Here is a 25,539-nt window from a genome sequence, read left to right on the forward strand (position 1 = left end):
GCAGCGTGTGTCTGGCTGGCTGGCTGCAGGCGTCACAGCAGCGTGTGTCTGGCTGGCTGGCTGCAGGCGTCACAGCAGCGTGTGTCTGGCTGGCTGGCTGCAGGCGTCACAGCAGCGTGTGTCTGGCTGGCTGGCTGCAGGCGTCACAGCAGCGTGTGTCTGGCTGGCTGGCTGCAGGCGTCACAGCAGCGTGTGTCTGGCTGGCTGGCTGCAGGCGTCACAGCAGCGTGTGTCTGGCTGGCTGGCTGCAGGCGTCACAACAGCGTGTGTCTGGCTGGCTGGCTGCAGGCGTCACAGCAGCGTGTGTCTGGCTGGCTGGCTGCAGGCGTCACAGCAGCGTGTGTCTGGCTGGCTGGCTGCAGGCGTCACAGCAGCGTGTGTCTGGCTGGCTGGCTGCAGGCGTCACAGCAGCGTGTGTCTGGCTGGCTGGCTGCAGGCGTCACAACAGCGTGTGTCTGGCTGGCTGGCTGCAGGCGTCACAGCAGCGTGTGTCTGGCTGGCTGGCTGCAGGCGTCACAGCAGCGTGTGTCTGGCTGGCTGGCTGCAGGCGTCACAGCAGCGTGTGTCTGGCTGGCTGGCTGCAGGCGTCACAGCAGCGTGTGTCTGGCTGGCTGGCTGGCTGCTGGCTGGCTGCAGGCGTCACAGCAGCGTGTGTCTGGCTGGCTGGCTGCAGGCGTCACAACAGCGTGTGTCTGGCTGGCTGTCTGGCTGGGCTGGCTGCAGGCGTCACAGCAGCGTGTGTCTGGCTGGCTGGCTGCAGGCGTCTGGCGTGGCTGGCTGGCTGCAGGCGTCACAACAGCGTGTGTCTGGCTGGCTGGCTGCTGGGCGTCACAGCAGCGTGTGTCTGGCTGGCTGGCTGCAGGCGTCACAGCAGCGTGTGTCTGGCTGGCTGGCTGCAGGCGTCACAGCAGCGTGTGTCTGGCTGGCTGGCTGCAGGCAGCGTGTGTCTGGCTGGCTGGCTGCAGGCGTGTGTCTGGCTGGCTGGCTGGCTGCAGGCGTCACAGCAGCGTGTGGCTGGCTGGCTGCAGCGTGTGTCTGGCTGGCTGGCTGCAGGCGTCACAGCAGCGTGTGTCTGGCTGGCTGGCTGCAGGCGTCACAGCAGCGTGTGTCTGGCTGGCTGGCTGCAGGCGTCACAGCAGCGTGTGTCTGGCTGGCTGGCTGCAGGCGTCACAGCAGCGTGTGTCTGGCTGGCTGGCTGCAGGCGTCACAGCAGCGTGTGTCTGGCTGGCTGGCTGGGCTGCAGGCGTGTGTCTGGCTGGCTGGCTGCAGGCGTCACAGCAGCGTGTGTCTGGCTGGCTGGCTGCAGGCGTCACAGCAGCGTGTGTCTGGCTGGCTGGCTGCAGGCGTCACAGCAGCGTGTGTGTGTCTGGCTGGCTGGCTGCAGGCGTCACAGCAGCGTGTGTGTGTCTGGCTGGCTGGCTGCAGGCGTCACAGCAGCGTGTGTCTGGCTGGCTGGCTGGCTGGCTGCAGGCGTCACAGCAGCGTGTGTCTGGCTGGCTGGCTGCAGGCGTCACAGCAGCGTGTGTGTCTGTGTCTGGCTGGCTGGCTGCAGGCGTCACAGCAGCGTGTGTCTGGCTGGCTGGCTGCAGGCGTCACAGCAGCGTGTGTCTGGCTGGCTGGCTGCAGGCGTCACAGCAGCGTGTGTCTGGCTGGCTGGCTGCAGGCGTCACAGCAGCGTGTGTCTGGCTGGCTGGCTGCAGGCGTCACAGCAGCGTGTGTCTGGCTGGCTGGCTGCAGGCGTCACAGCAGCGTGTGTCTGGCTGGCTGGCTGCAGGCGTCACAACAGCGTGTGTCTGGCTGGCTGGCTGCAGGCGTCACAGCAGCGTGTGTCTGGCTGGCTGGCTGCAGGCGTCACAGCAGCGTGTGTCTGGCTGGCTGGCTGCAGGCGTCACAGCAGCGTGTGTCTGGCTGGCTGGCTGCAGGCGTCACAGCAGCGTGTGTCTGGCTGGCTGGCTGCAGGCGTCACAGCAGCGTGTGTCTGGCTGGCTGGCTGCAGGCGTCACAGCAGCGTGTGTCTGGCTGGCTGGCTGCAGGCGTCACAGCAGCGTGTGTCTGGCTGGCTGGCTGCAGGCGTCACAGCAGCGTGTGTCTGGCTGGCTGGCTGCAGGCGTCACAGCAGCGTGTGTCTGGCTGGCTGGCTGCAGGCGTCACAGCAGCGTGTGTCTGGCTGGCTGGCTGGCTGGCTGGCTGGCTGGCTGCAGGCGTCACAGCAGCGTGTGTCTGGCTGGCTGGCTGCAGGCGTCACAGCAGCGTGTGTCTGGCTGGCTGGCTGCAGGCGTCACAGCAGCGTGTGTCTGGCTGGCTGGCTGCAGGCGTCACAGCAGCGTGTGTCTGGCTGGCTGGCTGCAGGCGTCACAGCAGCGTGTGTCTGGCTGGCTGGCTGCAGGCGTCACAGCAGCGTGTGTCTGGCTGGCTGGCTGCAGGCGTCACAGCAGCGTGTGTCTGGCTGGCTGGCTGCAGGCGTCACAGCAGCGTGTGTCTGGCTGGCTGGCTGCAGGCGTCACAGCAGCGTGTGTCTGGCTGGCTGGCTGCAGGCGTCACAGCAGCGTGTGTCTGGCTGGCTGGCTGCAGGCGTCACAACAGCGTGTGTCTGGCTGGCTGGCTGCAGGCGTCACAGCAGCGTGTGTCTGGCTGGCTGGCTGCAGGCGTCACAGCAGCGTGTGTCTGGCTGGCTGGCTGCAGGCGTCACAGCAGCGTGTGTCTGGCTGGCTGGCTGCAGGCGTCACAGCAGCGTGTGTCTGGCTGGCTGGCTGCAGGCGTCTGGCAGCAGTGTGTGTCTGGCTGGCTGGCTGCAGGCGTCACAGCAGCGTGTGTCTGGCTGGCTGGCTGCAGGCGTCACAGCAGCGTGTGTCTGGCTGGCTGGCTGCAGGCGTCACAGCAGCGTGTGTCTGGCTGGCTGGCTGCAGGCGTCACAACAGCGTGTGTCTGGCTGGCTGGCTGCAGGCGTCACAACAGCGTGTGTCTGGCTGGCTGGCTGCAGGCGTCACAGCAGCGTGTGTGTCTGGCTGGCTGGCTGCAGGCGTCACAGCAGCGTGTGTCTGGCTGGCTGGCTGCAGGCGTCACAGCAGCGTGTGTCTGGCTGGCTGGCTGCAGGCGTCACAGCAGCGTGTGTCTGGCTGGCTGGCTGCAGGCGTCACAGCAGCGTGTGTCTGGCTGGCTGGCTGCAGGCGTCACAGCAGCGTGTGTCTGGCTGGCTGGCTGCAGGCGTCACAGCAGCGTGTGTCTGGCTGGCTGGCTGGCTGGCTGGCTGGCTGCAGGCGTCACAGCAGCGTGTGTCTGGCTGGCTGGCTGCAGGTGTCACAGCAGCGTGTGTCTGGCTGGCTGCAGGTGTCACAACAGCGTGTGTCTGGCTGGCTGGCTGGCTGGCTGCAGGTGCCACAACAGCGTGTGTCTGGCTGGCTGGCTGGCTGCAGGCGTCACAACAGCGTGTGTCTGGCTGGCTGGCTGCAGGCGTCACAACAGCGTGTGTCTGGCTGGCTGGCTGCAGGCGTCACAGCAGCGTGTGTCTGGCTGGCTGGCTGCAGGCGTCACAGCAGCGTGTGTCTGGCTGGCTGGCTGCAGGCGTCACAGCAGCGTGTGTCTGGCTGGCTGGCTGCAGGCGTCACAGCAGCGTGTGTCTGGCTGGCTGGCTGCAGGCGTCACAGCAGCGTGTGTCTGGCTGGCTGGCTGCAGGCGTCACAACAGCGTGTGTCTGGCTGGCTGGCTGCAGGCGTCACAGCAGCGTGTGTGTCTGGCTGGCTGGCTGCAGGCGTCACAGCAGCGTGTGTCTGGCTGGCTGGCTGCAGGCGTCACAGCAGCGTGTGTCTGGCTGGCTGGCTGCAGGCGTCACAGCAGCGTGTGTCTGGCTGGCTGGCTGCAGCTGGCTGGCTGGCTGGCTGCAGGCGTCACAGCAGCGTGTGTCTGGCTGGCTGGCTGCAGGCGTCACAACAGCGTGTGTCTGGCTGGCTGGCTGCAGGCGTCACAGCAGCGTGTGTCTGGCTGGCTGGCTGCAGGCGTCACAGCAGCGTGTGCAGGCGTCAGGCGTCACAGCAGCGTGTGTCTGGCTGGCTGGCTGCAGGCGTCACAGCAGCGTGTGTGTGTCTGGCTGGCTGGCTGCAGGCGTCACAGCAGCGTGTGTCTGGCTGGCTGGCTGCAGGCGTCACAACAGCGTGTGTGTGGCTGGCTGGCTGCAGTGTCTGGCTGGCTGGCTGCAGGCGTCACAGCAGCGTGTGTCTGGCTGGCTGGCTGCAGGCGTCACAACAGCGTGTGTCTGGCTGGCTGGCTGCAGGCTGCGTGTGTGTGGCTGGCTGGCTGGCTGCAGGCGTCACAACAGCGTGTGGCTGGCTGCTGGCTGGCTGGCTGGCTGCAGGCGTCACAACAGCGTGTGTCTGGCTGGCTGGCTGCAGGCGTCAGAGTAGCGTGTGTCTGGCTGCAGGCGTCACAACAGCGTGTGTCTGGCTGGCTGCAGGTGTCACAGCAGCGTGTGTCTGGCTGGCTGGCTGCAGGCGTCACAACAGCGTGTGTCTGGCTGGCTGGCTGCAGGCGTCACAACAGCGTGTGTGTGTCTGGCTGGCTGGCTGCAGGCGTCACAGCAGCGTGTGGCTGGCTGGCTGCAGGCGTCACAGCAGCGTGTGTCTGGCTGGCTGGCTGCAGGCGTCACAACAGCGTGTGTCTGGCTGGCTGGCTGCAGGCGTCACAACAGCGTGTGTCTGGCTGGCTGGCTGGCTGCAGGCGTCACAGCAGCGTGTGTCTGGCTGGCTGGCTGCAGGCGTCACAGCAGCGTGTGTCTGGCTGGCTGGCTGCAGGCGTCACAGCAGCGTGTGTCTGGCTGGCTGGCTGCAGGCGTCACAGCAGCGTGTGTCTGGCTGGCTGGCTGCAGGCGTCACAGCAGCGTGTGTCTGGCTGGCTGGCTGGGCGTCACAGCAGCGTGTGTCTGGCTGGCTGGCTGCAGGCGTCACAGCAGCGTGTGTCTGGCTGGCTGGCTGCAGGCGTCACAGCAGCGTGTGTCTGGCTGGCTGGCTGCAGGCGTCACAGCAGCGTGTGTCTGGCTGGCTGGCTGCAGGCGTCACAGCAGCGTGTGTCTGGCTGGCTGGCTGCAGGCGTCACAGCAGCGTGTGTCTGGCTGGCTGGCTGCAGGCGTCACAGCAGCGTGTGTGTGTCTGGCTGGCTGGCTGCAGGCGTCACAGCAGCGTGTGGCTGGCTGGCTGCAGGTGTCACAGCAGCGTGTGTCTGGCTGGCTGCAGGTGTCACAACAGCGTGTGTCTGGCTGGCTGGCTGGCTGGCTGCAGGCGTCACAGCAGCGTGTGTCTGGCTGGCTGGGTGTGCAGCGTGTGTCTGGCTGGCTGGCTGCAGGCGTCACAACAGCGTGTGTCTGGCTGGCTGGCTGCAGGCGTCACAACAGCGTGTGTCTGGCTGGCTGGCTGCAGGCGTCACAGCAGCGTGTGTCTGGCTGGCTGGCTGCAGGCGTCACAGCAGCGTGTGTCTGGCTGGCTGGCTGCAGGCGTCACAACAGCGTGTGTCTGGCTGGCTGGCTGCAGGCGTCACAGCAGCGTGTGTCTGGCTGGCTGGCTGGCTGCAGGCGTCACAGCAGCGTGTGTCTGGCTGGCTGGCTGCAGGCGTCACAACAGCGTGTGTCTGGCTGGCTGGCTGCAGGCGTCACAGCAGCGTGTGTCTGGCTGGCTGGCTGCAGGCGTCACAGCAGCGTGTGTCTGGCTGGCTGGCTGCAGGCGTCACAGCAGCGTGTGTCTGGCTGGCTGGCTGCAGGCGTCACAGCAGCGTGTGTCTGGCTGGCTGGCTGCAGGCGTCACAGCAGCGTGTGTCTGGCTGGCTGGCTGCAGGCGTCACAGCAGCGTGTGTCTGGCTGGCTGGCTGCAGGCGTCACAGCAGCGTGTGTCTGGCTGGCTGGCTGCAGGCGTCACAGCAGCGTGTGTGTGTCTGGCTGGCTGGCTGCAGGCGTCACAACAGCGTGTGTGTGTCTGGCTGGCTGGCTGCAGGCGTCACAACAGCGTGTGTGTGTCTGGCTGGCTGGCTGCAGGCGTCACAGCAGCGTGTGTCTGGCTGGCTGGCTGCAGGCGTCACAGCAGCGTGTGTCTGGCTGGCTGGCTGCAGGCGTCACAGCAGCGTGTGTCTGGCTGGCTGGCTGCAGGCGTGCAGGCGTGTGTCTGGCTGGCTGGCTGCAGGCGTCACAGCAGCGTGTCTGGCTGGCTGGCTGCAGGCGTCACAGCAGCGTGTGTCTGGCTGGCTGGCTGCAGGCGTCACAGCAGCGTGTGTCTGGCTGGCTGGCTGCAGGCGTCACAGCAGCGTGTGTCTGGCTGGCTGGCTGCAGGCGTCACAGCAGCGTGTGTGTCTGGCTGGCTGGCTGCAGGCGTCACAGCAGCGTGTGTCTGGCTGGCTGGCTGCAGGCGTCACAGCAGCGTGTGTCTGGCTGGCTGGCTGCAGGCGTCACAGCAGCGTGTGTCTGGCTGGCTGGCTGCAGGTGTCACAACAGCGTGTGTCTGGCTGGCTGGCTGCAGGCGTCAGCGTGTGTCTGGCTGGCAGCAGCAGCGTGTGTCTGGCTGGCTGGCTGCAGGCGTCACAGCAGCGTGTGTCTGGCTGGCTGGCTGCAGGCGTCACAGCAGCGTGTGTCTGGCTGGCTGGCTGCAGGCGTCACAGGCGTGTGCTGGCTGGCTGGCTGCAGGCGTCACAGCAGCGTGTGTCTGGCTGGCTGGCTGCAGGCGTCACAGCAGCGTGTGTCTGGCTGGCTGGCTGCAGGCGTCACAGCAGCGTGTGTCTGGCTGGCTGGCTGCAGGCGTCACAGCAGCGTGTGTCTGGCTGGCTGGCTGCAGGCGTCACAGCAGCGTGTGTCTGGCTGGCTGGCTGCAGGCGTCACAGCAGCGTGTGTCTGGCTGGCTGGCTGCAGGCGTCACAGCGTGTGTGTGTGTGGCTGGCTGGCTGGCTGCAGGCGTCACAGCAGCGTGTGTGGCTGGCTGGCTGGCTGGCTGCAGGCGTCTGGCTGGCTGGCTGCAGGCGTCACAGCAGCGTGTGTCTGGCTGGCTGGCTGCAGGCGTCACAGCAGCGTGTGTCTGGCTGGCTGGCTGCAGGCGTCACAGCAGCGTGTGTCTGGCTGGCTGGCTGCAGGCGTCACAGCAGCGTGTGTCTGGCTGGCTGGCTGCAGGCGTCACAACAGCGTGTGTCTGGCTGGCTGGCTGCAGGCGTCACAACAGCGTGTGTCTGGCTGGCTGGCTGCAGGCGTCACAGCAGCGTGTGTCTGGCTGGCTGGCTGCAGGCGTCACAGCAGCGTGTGTCTGGCTGGCTGGCTGCAGGCGTCACAGCAGCGTGTGTCTGGCTGGCTGGCTGCAGGCGTCACAGCAGCGTGTGTCTGGCTGGCTGGCTGCAGGCGTCACAGCAGCGTGTGTCTGGCTGGCTGGCTGGCTGGCTGGCTGCAGGCGTCACAGCAGCGTGTGTCTGGCTGGCTGGCTGCAGGCGTCACAGCAGCGTGTGTCTGGCTGGCTGGCTGCAGGCGTCACAGCAGCGTGTGTCTGGCTGGCTGGCTGCAGGCGTCACAGCAGCGTGTGTCTGGCTGGCTGGCTGCAGGCGTCACAGCAGCGTGTGTCTGGCTGGCTGGCTGCAGGCGTCACAGCAGCGTGTGTCTGGCTGGCTGGCTGGCTGCAGGCGTCACAGCAGCGTGTGTCTGGCTGGCTGGCTGCAGGCGTCACAGCAGCGTGTGTCTGGCTGGCTGGCTGCAGGCGTCACAGCAGCGTGTGTGTCTGGCTGGCTGGCTGCAGGCGTCACAGTGTGTCTGGCTGGCTGGCTGCAGGCGTCACAGCAGCGTGTGTCTGGCTGGCTGGCTGCAGGCAGGCTGGCTGGCTGCAGGCGTCACAGCAGCGTGTGTCTGGCTGGCTGGCTGCAGGCGTCACAGCAGCGTGTGTCTGGCTGGCTGGCTGCAGGCGTCACAACAGCGTGTGTCTGGCTGGCTGGCTGCAGGCGTCACAGCAGCGTGTGTCTGGCTGGCTGGCTGCAGGCGTCACAGCAGCGTGTGTCTGGCTGGCTGGCTGCAGGCGTCACAGCAGCGTGTGTCTGGCTGGCTGGCTGCAGGCGTCACAGCAGCGTGTGTCTGGCTGGCTGGCTGCAGGCGTCACAACAGCGTGTGTCTGGCTGGCTGGCTGCAGGCGTCACTGCAGCGTGTGTCTGGCTGGCTGGCTGCAGGCGTCACAGCAGCGTGTGTCTGGCTGGCTGGCTGCAGGCGTCACAGCAGCGTGTGTCTGGCTGGCTGGCTGCAGGCGTCACAGCAGCGTGTGTCTGGCTGGCTGGCTGCAGGCGTCACAGCAGCGTGTGTCTGGCTGGCTGGCAGGCGTCACAGCAGCGTGTGTCTGGCTGGCTGGCGTGGTCTGGCTGGCTGGCTGCAGGCGTCACAGCAGCGTGTGTCTGGCTGGCTGGCTGTGTCTGGCTGGCTGCAGGCGTCACACAGCGTGTGTCTGGCTGGCTGGCTGCAGGCGTCACAGCAGCGTGTGTCTGGCTGGCTGGCTGCAGGCGGCTCACAACAGCAGCGTGTGTGTGCTGGCTGGCTGGCTGCAGGCGTCACAGCAGCGTGTGTCTGGCTGGCTGGCTGCAGGCGTCACAACAGCGTGTGTGTGGCTGGCTGGCTGGCTGCAGGCGTCACAGCAGCGTGTGGCTGGCTGGCTCTCACAGCAGCTGGCTGGCTGGCTGGCTGCAGGCGTCACAGCAGCGTGTGTCTGGCTGGCTGGCTGGCTGCAGGCGTCACAACAGCGTGTGTCTGGCTGGCTGGCTGGCTGGCTGGCTGTCACAGCAGCGTGTGTCTGGCTGGCTGGCTGCAGGCGTCACACAGCAGCGTGTGTCTGGCTGGCTGGCTGCAGGCGTCACAGCAGCGTGTGTGGCTGGCTGGCTGGCTGGGCTGTGTCTGGCTGGCTGGCTGCAGGCGTGGCACAACAGCGTGTGTCTGGCTGGCTGGCTGCAGGCGTGCACAACAGCGTGTGTCTGGCTGGCTGGCTGGCTGCAGGCGTCACAACAGCATGTGTCTGGCTGGCTGGCTGCAGGCGTCACAACAGCGTGTGTCTGGCTGGCTGGCTGCAGGCGTCACAGCAGCGTGTGTCTGGCTGGCTGGCTGCAGGCGTCACAGCAGCGTGTGTCTGGCTGGCTGGCTGGCTGCAGTCTGGCGGCTGGCTGCAGGTGTCAGCAGCGTGTGTCTGGCTGGCTGGCTGCAGGCGTCACAGCAGCGTGTGTCTGGCTGGCTGGCTGCAGGCGTCACAGCAGCGTGTGTCTGGCTGGCTGGCTGCAGGCGTCACAGCAGCGTGTGTCTGGCTGGCTGGCTGCAGGCGTCACAGCAGCGTGTGTCTGGCTGGCTGGCTGCAGGCGTCACAGCAGCGTGTGTCTGGCTGGCTGGCTGCAGGCGTCACAGCAGCGTGTGTCTGGCTGGCTGGCTGCAGGCGTCACAGCAGCGTGTGTGTCTGGCTGGCTGGCTGCTCACAGCAGCGTGTGTCTGGCTGGCTGGCTGCAGGCGTCACAGCAGCGTGTGTCTGGCTGGCTGGCTGCAGGCGTCACAGCAGCGTGTGTCTGGCTGGCTGGCTGCAGGCGTCACAGCAGCGTGTGTCTGGCTGGCTGGCTGCAGGCGTCACAGCAGCGTGTGTCTGGCTGGCTGGCTGCAGGCGTCACAGCAGCGTGTGTCTGGCTGGCTGGCTGCAGGCGTCACAGCAGCGTGTGTCTGGCTGGCTGGCTGCAGGCGTCACAGCAGCGTGTGTCTGGCTGGCTGGCTGCAGGCGTCACAGCAGCGTGTGTCTGGCTGGCTGGCTGCAGGCGTCACAGCGTGCTGGCTGGCTGGCTGCAGGCGTCACAGCAGCGTGTGGCTGGCTGGCTGCAGGCGTCTGTCGTGTGTCTGGCTGGCTGGCAGGCGTCACAACAGCGTGTGTCTGGCTGGCTGGCTGGCTGCAGGCGTCACAGCAGCGTGTGTGTGTCTGGCTGGCTGGCTGGCTGCAGGCTGCGTCACAGCAGCGTGTGTCTGGCTGGCTGGCTGCAGGCGTCACAGCAGCGTGTGTCTGGCTGGCTGGCTGCAGGCGTCACAGCAGCGTGTGTCTGGCTGGCTGGCTGCAGGCGTCACAGCAGCGTGTGTCTGGCTGGCTGGCTGCAGGCGTCACAGCAGCGTGTGTCTGGCTGGCTGGCTGCAGGCGTCACAGCAGCGTGTGTCTGGCTGGCTGGCTGCAGGCGTCACAGCAGCGTGTGTCTGGCTGGCTGGCTGCAGGCGTGGTGTGTCTGGCTGGCTGGCTGCAGGCGTCACAACAGCGTGTGTCTGGCTGGCTGGCTGCAGGCGTCACAGCAGCGTGGCTGGCTGCGAGCGTCCACAACAGTGTCTGGCTGGCTGGCTGCAGGCGTCACAGCAGCGTGTGTCTGGCTGGCTGGCTGCAGGCGTCACAGCAGCGTGTGTCTGGCTGGCTGGCTGCAGGCGTCACAGCAGCGTGTGTGTGTCTGGCTGGCTGGCTGCAGGCGTCACAGCAGCGTGTGTCTGGCTGGCTGGCTGCAGGCGTCACAGCAGCGTGTGTGGCTGGCTGCTGGCTGGCTGGCTGCAGGCGTCACAACAGCGTGTGTCTGGCTGGCTGGCTGCAGGCGTCAACAGCGCGTGTGTCTGGCTGGCTGGCTGCAGGCGTCACAACAGCGTGTGTCTGGCTGGCTGGCTGCAGGCGTCACAACAGCGTGCGTGGCTGGCTGCAGGCGTCTGGCTGGCTGGCTGGCTGCAGGCGTCACAGCAGCGTGTGTCTGGCTGGCTGCAGGTGTCACAGCAGCGTGTGTCTGGCTGGCTGCAGGTGTCACAACAGCGTGTGTCTGGCTGGCTGCAGGTGGCTGGCTGCTGCAGGCGTGTCACAACAGCGTGTGTCTGGCTGGCTGGCTGCTGGCGTGTCTGGCTGGCTGGCTGGCTGGGCGTCACAACAGCGTGTGTCTGGCTGGCTGGCTGCAGGCGTCACAGCAGCGTGTGTCTGGCTGGCTGGCTGCAGGCGTCACAACAGCGTGCGTGTGTCTGGCTGGGCTGGCTGCTGGGCGTCACAGCAGCGTGTGTCTGGCTGGCTGGCTGCAGGCGTCACAACAGCGTGTGTCTGGCTGGCTGGCTGCAGGCGTCACAACAGCGTGTGTCTGGCTGGCTGGCTGGCTGGCTGTGTCTGGCAGGCTGGCTGCAGGCAGCAGCGTGTGTCTGGCTGGCTGGCTGCAGGCGTCACAGCAGCGTGTCTGGCTGGCTGGCTGCAGGCGTCACAGCAGCGTGTGTCTGGCTGGCTGGCTGCAGGCGTCACAACAGCGTGTGTCTGGCTGGCTGGCTGCAGGCGTCACAACAGCGTGTGTCTGGCTGGCTGGCTGCAGGCGTCAGGCGTCAGCGTGTGTGTGTCTGGCTGGCTGGCTGCAGGCGTCACAGCAGCGTGTGTGTGTCTGGCTGGCTGGCTGCAGGCGTCACAACAGCGTGTGTCTGGCTGGCTGGCTGCAGGCGTCACAGCAGCGTGTGTCTGGCTGGCTGGCTGCAGGCGTCACAGCAGCGTGTGTCTGGCTGGCTGGCTGCAGGCGTCACAGCAGCGTGTGTCTGGCTGGCTGGCTGCAGGCGTCACAGTCTGGCTGGCTGGCTGCAGCGTGTGTCTGGCTGGCTGGCTGCAGGCGTCACAGCAGCGTGTGTCTGGCTGGCTGGCTGCAGGCGTCACAGCAGCGTGTGTCTGGCTGGCTGGCTGCAGGCGTCACAGCAGCGTGTGTCTGGCTGGCTGGCTGCAGGCGTCACAACAGCGTGTGTGTGTCTGGCTGGCTGGCTGCAGGCGTCTGCACAGCAGCGTGTGTCTGGCTGGCTGGCTGCAGGCGTCACAGCAGCGTGTGTCTGGCTGGCTGGCTGCAGGCGTCACAGCAGCGTGTGTCTGGCTGGCTGGCTGCAGGCGTCACAACAGCGTGTCTGGCTGGCTGGCTGGCTGCAGGCGTCACAACAGCGTGTGTCTGGCTGGCTGGCTGCAGGCGTCACAACAGCGTGTGTCTGGCTGGCTGCAGGCTTCACAACAGCGTGTGGCTGGCTGGCTGCAGGCGTCACAACAGCGTGTGGCTGGCTGCAGGCGTCACAGCAGCGTGTGTCTGGCTGGCTGCAGGCGTCACAACAGCGTGTGTCTGGCTGGCTGGCTGGCTGGCTGGCTGGCTGCAGGTGTCACAGCAGCGTGTGTCTGGCTGGCTGGCTGCAGGCGTGCAGCGTGTGTCTGGCTGGCTGGCTGCAGGCTGCAGGTGTCTGGCTGGCTGGCTGCAGGCAGCAGCGTGTGTCTGGCTGGCTGGCTGCAGGCGTCACAACAGCGTGTGTGTGGCTGGCTGGCTGGCTGCAGGCGTCACAGCAGCGTGTCTGGCTGGCTGGCTGGCTGGCTGTCTGGCTGGCTGGCTGCAGGCGTCACAACAGCGTGTGTCTGGCTGGCTGGCTGCAGGCGTCTGGCTGCACAGCAGCGTGTGTCTGGCTGGCTGGCTGCAGGCGTCACAGCAGCGTGTGTCTGGCTGGCTGGCTGCAGGCGTCACAGCAGCGTGTGTCTGGCTGGCTGGCTGCAGGCGTCACAGCAGCGTGTGTCTGGCTGGCTGTGTCACTGTGTCTGGCTGGCTGCAGGCGTCACAGCAGCGTGTGTCTGGCTGGCTGGCTGCAGCAGCGTGGCACAACAGCGTGTGTCTGGCTGGCTGGCTGCAGGCGTCACAGCAGCGTGTGTCTGGCTGGCTGGCTGCAGGCGTCACAGCAGCGTGTGTCTGGCTGGCTGGCTGCAGGCGTCACAGCAGCGTGTGTCTGGCTGGCTGGCTGCAGGCGTCTGGCGTGGCTGGCTGGCTGCAGGTGTCACAACAGCGTGTGTCTGGCTGGCTGGCTGCAGGCGTCACAACAGCGTGTGTGTGTCTGGCTGGCTGGCTGCAGGCGTCACAGCAGCGTGTGTCTGGCTGGCTGGCTGCAGGCGTCACAGCAGCGTGTGTCTGGCTGGCTGGCTGCAGGCGTCACAACAGCGTGTGTCTGGCTGGCTGGCTGCAGGCGTCACAGCAGCGTGTGTCTGGCTGGCTGGCTGCAGGCGTCACAACAGCGTGTGTCTGGCTGGCTGCAGGCGTGTGTCACAACAGCGTGTGTCTGGCTGGCTGGCTGCAGGCGTCACAGCAGCGTGTGTCTGGCTGGCTGGCTGCAGGCGTCACAGCAGCGTGTGTCTGGCTGGCTGGCTGGCTGGCTGGCTGCAGGCAGCAGCGTGCGTGTGTCTGGCTGGCTGGCTGCAGGCGTCACAGCAGCGTGTGTCTGGCTGGCTGGCTGCAGGCGTCACAGCAGCGTGTGTCTGGCTGGCTGGCTGCAGGCGTCACAGCAGCGTGTGTCTGGCTGGCTGGCTGCAGGCGTCACAGCAGCGTGTGTGGCTGGCTGCTGGCTGGCTGGCTGCAGGCGTCACAGCAGCGTGTGTGTGTGCTGGCTGGCTGGCTGGCAGGCGTCACAGCAGCGTGTGTCTGGCTGGCTGGCTGCAGGCGTCACAGCAGCGTGTGTCTGGCTGGCTGGCTGCAGGCGTCACAGCAGCGTGTGTGGCTGGCTGGCTGGCTGCAGCTGCAGGTGTGTCGGCTGGCTGGCTGCAGGCGTCACAGCAGCGTGTGTCTGGCTGGCTGGCTGCTGGCTGGCTGCAGGCGTCACAGCAGCGTGTGTCTGGCTGGCTGGCTGCAGGCTGTCACAGCAGCGTGTGTCTGGCTGGCTGGCTGCAGGTGTCACAGCAGCGTGTGGCTGGCTGGCTGGCTGCAGGCGTCACAACAGCGTGTGTCTGGCTGGCTGGCTGCAGGCGTCACAACAGCGTGTGTGTGTCTGGCTGGCTGGCTGCTGCAGGCGGCTGGCTGGCTGGCTGCAGGCGTCACAGCAGCGTGTGTCTGGCTGGCTGGCTGCAGGCGTCACAGCAGCGTGTGTCTGGCTGGCTGGCTGCAGGCGTCACAACAGCGTGTGTCTGGCTGGCTGGCTGCAGGCGTCACAGCAGCGTGTGTCTGGCTGGCTGGCTGCAGGCGTCACAGCAGCGTGTGTCTGGCTGGGCTGGCTGGCTGGCTGGCTGCAGGCGTCACAGCAGCGTGTGTCTGGCTGGCTGGCTGCAGGCGTCACAGCAGCGTGTGTCTGGCTGGCTGGCTGCAGGCGTCACAACAGCGTGTGTCTGGCTGGCTGGCTGCAGGCGTCACAGCAGCGTGTGTCTGGCTGGCTGCAGCGTCACAGGTGGCTGGCTGGCTGGCTGGCTGCAGGCGTCACAGCAGCGTGTGTGTGTCTGGCTGGCTGGCTGCAGGCGTCACAACAGCGTGTGTCTGGCTGGCTGGCTGTGTCTGGCTGGCTGGCTGCAGGCGTCACAGCAGCGTGTGTCTGGCTGGCTGGCTGGCTGCTGCAGGCGTCACAACAGCGTGTGTCTGGCTGGCTGGCTGCAGGCGTCACAGCAGCGTGTGTCTGGCTGGCTGGCTGCAGGCGTCACAACTGGCTGGCTGGCTGGCTGCAGGCACAGCAGCGTGTGTGGCTGGCTGCAGGCGTCACAGCAGCGTGTGTCTGGCTGGCTGCAGGCGTCACAACAGCGTGTGTCTGGCTGGCTGGCTGCGTGGCTGGCTGGCTGGCTGCACAACAGCGTGTGTCTGGCTGGCTGGCTGCAGGCGTCACAGCAGCGTGTGTCTGGCTGGCTGGCTGCAGGCGTCACAGCAGCGTGTGTGTGTCTGGCTGGCTGGCTGCAGGCGTCACAACAGCGTGTGTCTGGCTGGCTGGCTGCAGGCGTCACAGCAGCGTGTGTCTGGCTGGCTGGCTGCAGGCGTCACAACAGCGTGTGTCTGGCTGGCTGGCTGCAGGCGTCACAACAGCGTGTGTCTGGCTGGCTGGCTGCAGGCGTCACAGCAGCGTGTGTCTGGCTGGCTGGCTGCAGGCGTCACAGCAGCGTGTGTCTGGCTGGCTGGCTGCAGGCGTCACAGCAGCGTGTGTCTGGCTGGCTGGCTGCAGGCGTCACAGCAGCGTGTGTCTGGCTGGCTGGCTGCAGCGTCACAGCGTGTGTCTGGCTGTGTCACAACAGCGTGTGTGGCTGTGTCTGGCTGGCTGGCTGCAGGCGTCACACAGCGTGTGTCTGGCTGGCTGGCTGCAGGCGTCACAGCAGCGTGTGTCTGGCTGGCTGGCTGCAGGCGTCACAGCAGCGTGTGTCTGGCTGGCTGGCTGCAGGCTCACAGCAGCGTGTGTCTGGCTGGCTGGCTGCAGGCGTCACAGCAGCGTGTGTCTGGCTGGCTGGCTGCAGGCGTCACAACAGCGTGTGTCTGGCTGGCTGCAGGCGTCACAGGCGTGTGTCTGGCTGGCTGGCTGGCTGCTGGCTGTGCAGCAGCGTGTGGCTGGCTGGCTGGCTGGCTGTGGCTGGCTGGCTGCAGGCGTCTGTCTGGCTGGCTGCAGGCGTGCAGGCAACAGCGTGTGTCTGGCTGCAGGCGTCACAACAGCTGGCTGGCTGGGCGTCACAACAGCGTGTGTCTGGCTGGCTGGCTGCAGGCGTCACAGCAGCGTGTGTCTGGCTGGCTGGCTGCAGGCGTCACAGCAGCGTGTGTGGCTGGCTGGCTGCTGGTGTGTCTGGCTGGCTGCTGCAGGCGTCACAACAGCGTGTGTCTGGCTGGCTGGCTGCAGGCGTCACAGCAGCGTGTGTCTGGCTGGCTGGCTGCAGGCGTCACAGCAGCGTGTGTCTGGCTGGCTGGCTGGCTGCAGGTGTGTCACAGCTGGCTGCAGCGTGTGTCTGGCTGGCTGGCTGCAGGCGTCACAGCAGCGTGTGTCTGGCTGGCTGGCTGCAGGCGTCACAACAGCGTGTGTCTGGCTGGCTGGCTGCAGGCGTCACAGCAGCGTGTGGCTGGCTGGCTGCAGGCGTCACAGCAGCGTGTGTCTGGCTGGCTGGCTGCAGGCGTCACAACAGCGTGTGTCTGGCTGGCTGGCTGCGTGCTGCAGGCTGCAGGCGTCACAGCAGCGTGTGTCTGGCTGGCTGGCTGCAGGCGTCACAGCAGCGTGTGTCTGGCTGGCTGGCTGCAGGCGTCACAGCAGCGTGTGTCTGGCTGGCTGGCTGCAGGCGTCACAGCAGCGTGTGTGGCTGGCTGGCTGGTGTCACAGCTGTGTCTGGCTGGCTGGCTGCAGGCGTCACAGCAGCGTGTGTGGCTGGCTGGCTGGCTGGCTGCAGGCTGGCTGCAGGCGTCACAGCAGCGTGTGTGTCTGGCTGGCTGGCTGCAGGCGTCACAGCAGCGTGTGTCTGGCTGGCTGGCTGCAGGCTGTCACAGGCGCGCAGTGTCTGGCTGGCTGGCTGCAGGTGTCACAACAGCGTGTGTCTGGCTGGCTGGCTGCAGGCGTCACAGCAGCGTGTGTCTGGCTGGCTGGCTGCAGGCGTCTGCAGCAGCGTGTCTGGCTGGCTGGCTGGCAGCGTGTCTGGCTGGCTGGCTGCAGGCGTCACAGCAGCGTGTGTCTGGCTGGCTGGCTGCAGGCGTCACAGCAGCGTGTGTCTGGCTGGCTGGCTGCAGGCGTCACAGCAGCGTGTGTCTGGCTGGCTGGCTGCAGCTGCAGCGTGTGTGGCTGGCTGGCTGCAGCTGGCTGGCTGCAGGCACAGCAGCGTGTGTCTGGCTGGCTGGCTGCAGGCGTCACAGCGTGTCTGGCTGGCTGGCTGCAGGCGTCAGCGTGTGTCTGGCTGGCTGGCTGCAGGCGTCACAACAGCGTGTGGCTGGCTGGCTGCAGGCGTCACTGGCTGCAGCGTGTGTGGCTGGCTGGCTGGCTGCAGGCGTCACAACAGCGTGTGTGTGGCTGTCTGGCTGGCTGGCTGCAGGCGTCACAACAGCGTGTGTCTGGCTGGCTGGCTGCAGGCGTCACAGCAGCGTGTGTGTCTGGCTGGCTGCAGGCGTCACAGCAGCGTGTGTCTGGCTGGCTGGCTGCAGGCGGCGTCAGCAGCGTGTGTCTGGCTGTGGCTGGCTGCAGGCGTCACAGCAGCGTGTGTCTGGCTGGCTGGCTGCAGGCGTCACAACAGCGTGTGTCTGGCTGGCTGGCTGCAGGCGTCACAGCAGCGTGTGTCTGGCTGGCTGGCTGCAGGCGTCACAGCAGCGTGTGTCTGGCTGGCTGGCTGCAGGCGTCTGCAGGTGTCACAACAGCGTGTGTCTGGCTGGCTGGCTGCAGGCGTGCAGCGTGTGTCTGGCTGGCTGGCTGCAGGCGTCACAACAGCGTGTGTCTGGCTGGCTGGCTGCAGGCGTCACAGCAGCGTGTGTCTGGCTGGCTGCAGGTGGCTGGCTGCTGCAGGCGTCACAGCAGCGTGTGTCTGGCTGGCTGGCTGCAGGCGTCACAGCAGCGTGTGTCTGGCTGGCTGGCTGCAGGCGTCACAACAGCGTGTGTCTGGCTGGCTGCAGGCGTCACAGCAGCGTGTGTCTGGCTGGCTGCAGGCGTCACAACAGCGTGTGTCTGGCTGGCTGGCTGGCTGCAGGCTGGCTGTCTGGCTGCAGGCAGCGTGTGTCTGGCTGGCTGGCTGCAGGCGTCACAGCAGCGTGTGTCTGGCTGGCTGGCTGCAGGCGTCACAGCAGCGTGTGTCTGGCTGGCTGGCTGCAGGCGTCACAGCAGCGTGTGTCTGGCTGGCTGGCTGCAGGCGTCACAGCAGCGTGTGGCTGGCTGGCTGCAGGCGTCACAGCAGCGTGTGTCTGGCTGGCTGCAGGCGTCACAACAGCGTGTGTCTGGCTGGCTGGCTGCAGGTGTCGCGTGTCTGGCTGGCTGGCTGCAGGCGTCACAGGCTGGCTGGCAGCGTGTGTCTGGCTGGCTGGCTGCAGGCGTCACAGCAGCGTGTGGGCTGGCTGGCTGCAGGCGTCACAACAGCGTGTGTCTGGCTGGCTGGCTGCAGGTGTGTCTGGCTGGCTGGCTGCAGGCGTCACAGCAGCGTGTGTCTGGCTGGCTGGCTGCAGGCTGCAGCGCTGGCTGCAGCACAGCAGCGTGTGTCTGGCTGGCTGCAGGCGTCTGGCTGGCTGGCTGCAGGCGTCACAGCAGCGTGTGTCTGTGGCTGGCTGGCTGGCTGCAGGCGCCACAACAGCGTGTGTCTGGCTGGCTGGCTGGCTGCAGGCGTCACAGGCAGCGTGTGTCTGGGCTGGCTGGCTGCAGGCGTCACAACAGCGTGTGTCTGGCTGGCTGGCTGCAGGCGTCACAGCAGCGTGTGTCTGGCTGGCTGGCTGCAGGCGTGCAGGCGTCTGGCTGCAGGCAACAGCGTGTGTCTGGCTGGCTGGCTGCAGGCGTCACAACAGCGTGTGTCTGGCTGGCTGGCTGGCTGCAGGCGTCACAGCAGCGTGTGTCTGGCTGGCTGGCTGGCTGCAGGCGTCTGGCAGCAGCGTGGCTGTCTCACAGCAGCGTGGCTGGCTGGCTGGCTGCAGGCGTCACAGCAGCGTGTGTCAGGCGTCCCAGCAGCGTGTGTCTGGCTGGCTGGCTGGCTGCAGGCGTCACAACAGCGTGTGTGGCTGGCTGGCTGGCTGCAGGCGTCTGGCGTGTGTCTGGCTGGCTGGCTGCAGGCGTCACAACAGCGTGTGGCTGGCTGGCTGGCTGGCTGCAGGCGTCACAACAGCGTGTGTCTGGCTGGCTGGCTGCAGGCGTCACAGCAGCGTGTGTCTGGCTGGCTGGCTGCAGGCGTCACAACAGCGTGTGTCTGGCTGGCTGGCTGGCAGGCGTCACAACAGCGTGTGTCTGGCTGGCTGGCTGGCTGCAGGCTGGCTCACAGCGTGCGTGTGTCTGGCTGGCTGGCTGCAGGCGTCACAACAGCGTGTGTCTGGCTGGCTGCTGGCTGCAGGCGTCACAACAGCGTGTGTCTGGCTGGCTGGCTGCAGGCGTCACAGCAGCGTGTGTCTGGCTGGCTGGCTGCAGGCGTCACAACAGCGTGTGTCTGGCTGGCTGGCTGCAGGCGTCACAGCAGCGTGTGTCTGGCTGGCTGGCTGCAGGCGTCACAGCAGCGTGTGTCTGGCTGGCTGGCTGCAGGCGTGGCTGCAGGCAGCAGCGTGTGTCTGGCTGGCTGGCTGGCTGCGTCAGGCGTCACAACAGCGTGTGTCTGGCTGGCTGCTGGCTGCAGGCGTGTCTGGCTGGCTGGCTGCAGGCGTCACAGCAGCGTGTGTCTGGCTGGCTGGCTGGCTGCAGGCGGCTGCAGGCGTCACAACAGCGTGTGTCTGGCTGGCTGGCTGCTGGCTGGCTGGCTGGCTGGCGTCACAACAGCGTGTGGCTGGCTGGCTGCAGGCGTCTGGCAGCGTGTGTCTGGCTGGCTGGCTGCAGCGTGTCACTGGCGTGTGTCTGGCTGGCTGCAGGCGTCACAACAGCGTGTGTGGGCTGGCTGGCTGCAGGCGTCACAGCAGCGTGTGTCTGGCTGGCTGGCTGGCTGCAGGCGTCACAACAGCGTGTGTCTGGCTGGCTGGCTGCAGGCGTCAGCGTGTGCTGGCTGGCTGCAGGCGTCACAACAGCGTGTGTCTGGCTGGCTGCAGGCGTCACAACAGCGTGTGGCTGGCTGGCTGGCTGCAGGCGTCACAGCAGCGTGTGTCTGGCTGGCTGGCTGCAGGCGTCACAGCAGCGTGTGGCTGGCTGGCTGGCTGCAGGCGTCACAGCAGCGTGTGTCTGGCTGGCTGGCTGCAGGCGTCACAACAGCGTGTGTCTGGCTGGCTGCAGGCGTCACAACAGCGTGTGTCTGGCTGGCTGGCTGCAGGCGTCACAACAGCGTGTGTCTGGCTGCAGGCGTCACAACAGCGTGTGTCTGGCTGGCTGGCTGCAGGCGTCACAACAGCGTGTGTCTGGCTGGCTGCAGGCGTCACAACAGCGTGTGTCTGGCTGGCTGCAGGCGTCACAACAGCGTGTGTCTGGCTGGCTGCAGGCGTCACAACAGCGTGTGTCTGGCTGGCTGCAGGCGTCACAACAGCGTGTGTCTGGCTGGCTGCAGGCGTCACAACAGCGTGTGTCTGGCTGGCTGCAGGCGTCACAACAGCGTGTGTCTGGCTGGCTGCAGGCTTCACAACAGCGTGTGTCTGGCTGGCTGCAGGCGTCACAACAGCGTGTGTCTGGCTGGCTGCAGGCGTCACAACAGCGTGTGTCTGGCTGGCTGCAGGCGTCACAACAGCGTGTGTCTGGCTGGCTGCAGGCGTCACAGCAGCGTGTGTCTGGCTGGCTGGCTGCAGGCGTCACAACAGCGTGTGTCTGGCTGGCTGGCTGCAGGCGTCACAGCAGCGTGTGTGGCTGGCTGGCTGCAGCGTGTGTCTGGCTGGCTGCAGGCGTCAGCAGCGTGTGTCTGGCTGGCTGGCTGCAGGCGTCACAAGTGCGTGTGTCTGGCTGCTGCAGGCGTCACAACAGCGTGTGTCTGGCTGGCTGCAGGCGTCACAACAGCGTGTGTCTGGCTGGCTGCAGGCGTCACAACAGCGTGTGGCTGGCTGCAGGCGTCACAGCAGCGTGTGGCTGGCTGGCTGGCTGGCTGCAGGCGTCACAGCAGCGTGTGTCTGGCTGGCTGGCTGCAGGCGTCACAACAGCGTGTGTCTGGCTGGCTGGCTGGCTGCAGGCGTCACAACAGCGTGTGTCTGGCTGGCTGGCTGCAGGCGTCACAACAGCGTGTGTCTGGCTGGCTGGCTGGCTGCAGGCGTCACAACAGCGTGTGTCTGGCTGGCTGGCTGGCTGCAGGCGTCACAACAGCGTGTGTCTGGCTGGCTGGCTGGCTGGCTGCAGGCGTCACAACAGCGTGTGTCAGGCGTGCACAACAGCGTGTGGCTGGCTGGCTGGCTCACAACAGCGTGTGTCTGGCTGGCTGGCTGGCTGGCTGCAGGCGTCACAACAGCGTGTGTCTGGCTGGCTGGCTGGCTGGCTGCAGGCGTCACAACAGCGTGTGTCTGGCTGGCTGGCTGGCTGGCTGCAGGCGTCACAACAGCGTGTGTCTGGCTGGCTGGCTGGCTGGCTGGCTGCAGGCGTCACAACAGCGTGTGTCTGGCTGGCTGGCGCTGGCTGGCTGCACAAACAGCGTGTGTCTGGCTGGCTGCAGGCTGGCGTGTGTCTGGCTGGCTGGCTGGCTGCAGGCGTCAACAGCGTGTGTCTGGCTGGCTGGCTGGCTGGCGTGTGTCTGGCTGGCTGGCTGGCTGCAGGCGTCACAACAGCGTGTGTCTGGCTGGCTGGCTGGCTGCAGGCGTCACAACAGCGTGTGTCTGGCTGGCTGGCTGGCTGCAGGCGTCACAACAGCGTGTGTCTGGCTGGCTGGCTGGCTGCAGGCGTCACAACAGCGTGTGTCTGGCTGGCTGGCTGGCTGCAGGCGTCACAACAGCGTGTGGGTCTGGCTGCAGGTGTCACAACAGTGTGTGGGTCTGGCTGGCTGGCTGGCTGCAGGCGTCACAACAGCGTGTGTCTGGCTGGCTGGCTGGCTGCAGGCGTCACAACAGCGTGTGTCTGGCTGGCTGGCTGGCTGCAGGCGTCACAACAGCGTGTGTCTGGCTGGCTGGCTGGCTGCAGGCGTCACAACAGTGTGTGGGTCTGGCTGGCTGGTGTGCAGGCGTCAACAGCGTGTGGCTGTCTGGCTGGCTGGCTGGCTGCAGGCGTCACAACAGCGTGTGTCTGGCTGGCTGGCTGGCTGCAGGCGTCACAACAGCGTGTGGGTCTGGCTGCAGGTGTCACAACAGTGTGTGGGTCTGGCTGGCTGCAGGCGTCACAACAGCGTGTGGGTCTGGCTGGCTGCAGGCGTCACAACAGCGTGTGGGTCTGGCTGGCTGCAGGCGTCACAACAGCACGTGGGTCTGTTATTAATTCTGGTGTTATTGCATCCTTTTCTTTCTCTACTATAGGAAATTGAGGAGTTCACCTTTGTGACCCAGCTTGCTGGCCTTACCGACCACATTCCAGTGGGCCTGAGGCTCAATGTGTTCCTGGACTCAGACACTGCCCAGTCCGAATGAGTGACAACCCAAGCCTGAATCCATTTGGGGAGAAGGGAAAGATATGTACTTCATTCCAAATGGCACACTATTCCCTATATAGTGCACTACTTTTGACCAAAGTCCTATGGGTGCCATTTGGGATGCAGACATCTACTATGCACCACACACACCACACGGGTACAACAATTACAAAGTAAACAGACCAATGAAAAATGCCAAGGGGTTATGTCGGGGGTGAGCTGGCCTGTATCCTCAGTCAGAGAGATGGAATGGGCATTCCAAATGGCACCCTATTCCCTATCTAGGGATGGTAAGGCATCCCAAATGACTCCCTATATAGTGCACTACATTTGTCAGAGCCCTATGAGGAATAAGGTACAGTTTTGGACAATACCATTGTCTGGTGGCTGCTGGATTAAAACCGATATTGATTTTCTGGTGCTGCATACAGAGACCAAATCTAAGGTGAATAATGACATGACTCACTGAGTTATATATATATATATATATATGTGGGCCTTTTCAGGTCAGGGGCATTGGTAACTCACTTTTATACAGTCTATCTTACTTTTGGTAAATTGTTGGTACTGAAAATATTTTATATTTTTTCACTCTGATTTCACGATAATGCCTGTGGAAAATAAATGATCTCACTGAAATGCACTAAATGTTTGACTCTCTTACTGATTACAAGGGTGGTAAAAACATATTTGAAGAATATTTGCTGTGTGGCGGGGGTGGTGAAACGGATTAAACCAAAAACAGTAACAGTTTGATAAATATGGATGCATTCTGAAACCTTTATAAGAAGTTGATTGTATGGCTTTAGAGAGCGATTAAATATTTAAATATGTTTTATAGCGGAAACGAGCGCAATATTATTTGGTGTGCTTCTTCACAAAGTCCCACTTCTGTACATTAGGCGGCGGTAAAGCGCATCCAGGAGGAGTACTGTACGGAAGGAGGCGTAAAAAGCGAAGAAACCACCTCAACTAATCAGAGTCCTGGAATCAGAAACACTTCCTGTTTCTAGACAGTCCTTTGAAAAACAAACCAAAATTCCATGCCTTTTAATGGCAATGACACGATAGCTAAATCATGTATGTACTACATTGTTCTAGGCAATTTGTCTCTCAGATACTTTCACACAATGTTCTTCGAGGGTATACTGGTGTCGTTAGAGGTGCGTGTTTAATTTCAAAAGCGCGACGCAGCACAACATTTTTGTATCGACGTTATACATGTCTTGCCTCTCAACAATTGCATCCACATCTCTCTGCATTTTACAACGGTATTAGACGATATTACGCCGATTTACATAATGAAGAGAATGTTTTGAAGTCGGACAGCCCTGGCAAGCTTCTGGCACAACAAGATGAATATGAGATGCAGAGTGACTCAAGCCGAAGTAAGTAGAACTAAAATCGACTCAGACAACTAGCTAGCTAACGTTAGTAGTGTGAGTAACGTTACATGGTTACAAGGCACCCAATTCAATCTGATCTAGCTAAGCGCCATACCTGCCTCCTAAGTGTTAAAATTCTTTACGTATTTCTTCGAAATTACAGGCTTGTGCATGACACTTTTCTGTAGACCAATTATAAAGCTTCATATAGGGATAACTCGGAGTTTACTCACCTCAAACACCACCTCCAAAACGTTCTACTATAAATACCGGCAAAAAAAAAAATCATATTTCACAGAAATCAGTTATAGTCAATATTTAGCTTGAAACATGTTTCACAGGATAGATTCTGTGTAACATTTTAAACGAAACGTTGTTGCTGATACAATACACCCAGGCTAGTGTATTAGGAATGAACATACTGAAGGACTGTTTAGTGTGATGATCCTCCCTCTCCCCTTGCTGTAGGAAACCCGCAGGAGGACTTTAACATCGCCGTGTTGGTGTCCCTGCTCCGCCAGGAGAATGCAGCAGACATCTGTGTCATCAAGGTGCCTGAGGACATCAAGTACACAGACTACTTCATCGTTGTCAGCGGATCCTCCTCAAGACACCTCCGTGCCATGGCCCTCTACGCCATTAAAGTGGTAATTACTTTATTGGATCAATTGTAGGTTTGCAAAATTCAGGTAACTTTCCCCAAATTACCAGGTTTTCCAGAAATCCTGGTAGGAAGAATCACAGAATCCGAAGGGATAAGCAGGAAACCTGGGAATTTCCTGACGAGTTACTGAAATTTTGCAACTGTATTTGGAACATGTGAATAATGGTGCTGCTGGTCAAAGCTGTGCAGAAAACGCCATGTACATTTGGCACCACTGTGTTGTAATACATGTTATATTTTGGCAGTACAAATATATGAAGAAAGATGGGGATCCACATGCCAAGATTGAGGGAAAGGATGCAGAAGACTGGATGTGCATTGACTTTGGTATGTAGGATGATCTGCTCCTGGCTGTGGATTATAGCACATGACGATTAGAATAATTTACCGAAACAACACACTGATGGTCTCTAGAAATATTACACTGATATATTTTCTCAGGATATGTGTGTAACTTATGTGAAATGGCTAGCTAGTTAGCGGTGGTGCGCGCTAATAGCGTTTCAATCGGTGACGTCACTCGCTCTGAGGCCTTGAAGTAGTTGTTCCCCTTGCTCTGCAAGGGCCGTGGCTTTTGTGGCGCAATAGGTAACGATGCTTCGTGGGTGACTGTTGTTGTCTGTGAGCAGAGGGTCCCTGGTTGGAGCCTGGGAAGGGGTGAGGAGAGGGACGGAAGCTATACATGTGGGTAATAAGTTAAGGTTATGTGAAAATGTCAATTTCTTACTTGCTAATCCCATTGCTGTCATCTGTCTCCTGTCTCTGTCTCCCTTCTCTCTCTCTCCCCTCTCTCTCTCTCCCTTGTCTCCCTCTCTCTCTCTCTCTCGCTCTCTACCTCCCTTCTCTCTCTCTCTCCTTTCCTCCCTGTAGGAAAGATGGTGGTCCACTTCATGCTACCAGAGACCAGAGAGGTGTATGAACTGGAGAAGCTGTGGACACTACGTTCTCTTGATGAACAGTTGAGCTCCATCCCTGTTGAGACGCTCCCAGAGGACTTCATATATGGAGCCGATGTCAATGTCACCAAGTGACTCAACAATTAAAGAACTGTTGAAACTGGAGTGTTATTTATTGAAAAGAAGAGACACTGAGTCTGCTTCCTAAATGGCACCCTATTCCCTTTATAGTGCACTACTTTTGACCGGAGTCCTATGGGTCCTGGTCAAAAGTAGTGCACTATGTAGAGAAAAGCAGTGTACCATTTGGGGCTGATTCCAAATGTTGAAAACTGCCGTTACTGGTTGAATTCAGCCTGTAAATTGAAGTTGTCCTCTAAGCTTTGATCTTTGTTACCATTATAAACCAGTCTGTTATGCAGACTAGATGACACAAGAAGTGTCTTACAATCATGGTTGTTAGTGTTTGCACTGGAATGTAGCTGGGGGGGTTTGAGATGTATTGATGCGATGGTGGAGGGGGGTTCAGTGGCAATGGTTGTTTGGGCATCAGAAGACTGAATTTTATTAAATAATTCATTTCATAAAATCCTTTTCATAAGATATTGTATTGTTCATGATGACTCCTGGCTAGCCACACATTACAGATGGTAACAGTGACATCTGGTGCAGAGTTAGTATATAAACAACAGAACAGTTGTTTGTTGGCTATAGTCAGTGTATTAAGATAAACAAAATATGGTCTTGTGCAG

At 63.2% G+C, this 25,539-nt stretch overlaps 2 protein-coding genes across 2 annotated transcripts in view; both read left to right on the forward strand.

Moving 5' to 3' along the window:
* Window positions 1-22,480, forward strand: part of smpd5 (sphingomyelin phosphodiesterase 5) — a 42,296-nt gene extending 19,816 nt beyond the window's left edge. Inside the window, exon 8 of the mRNA XM_065027431.1 lies at window positions 21,730-22,480. Within this exon, the coding sequence (XP_064883503.1) occupies window positions 21,730-21,840 (111 nt within the window). The 3' untranslated portion in view covers window positions 21,841-22,480. The remainder of the gene's footprint in view (window positions 1-21,729) is intronic.
* Window positions 22,481-22,822: 342 nt separating this feature from the next.
* Window positions 22,823-24,950, forward strand: malsu1 (mitochondrial assembly of ribosomal large subunit 1). The gene is made up of 4 exons (XM_029643889.2): window positions 22,823-23,230; window positions 23,696-23,874; window positions 24,137-24,218; window positions 24,762-24,950. Exons 1-4 carry the CDS (start codon window positions 22,921-22,923, stop codon window positions 24,920-24,922), a joined length of 732 nt encoding a protein of 243 aa, XP_029499749.1. The 5' UTR covers window positions 22,823-22,920; the 3' UTR covers window positions 24,923-24,950.
* The last annotated feature ends 589 nt before the right edge of the window (window positions 24,951-25,539 follow it).

Source organism: Oncorhynchus nerka, linkage group LG14, assembly GCF_034236695.1.
Source record: "Oncorhynchus nerka isolate Pitt River linkage group LG14, Oner_Uvic_2.0, whole genome shotgun sequence".
Classification (NCBI taxonomy): Eukaryota; Metazoa; Chordata; class Actinopteri; order Salmoniformes; family Salmonidae; genus Oncorhynchus; species Oncorhynchus nerka.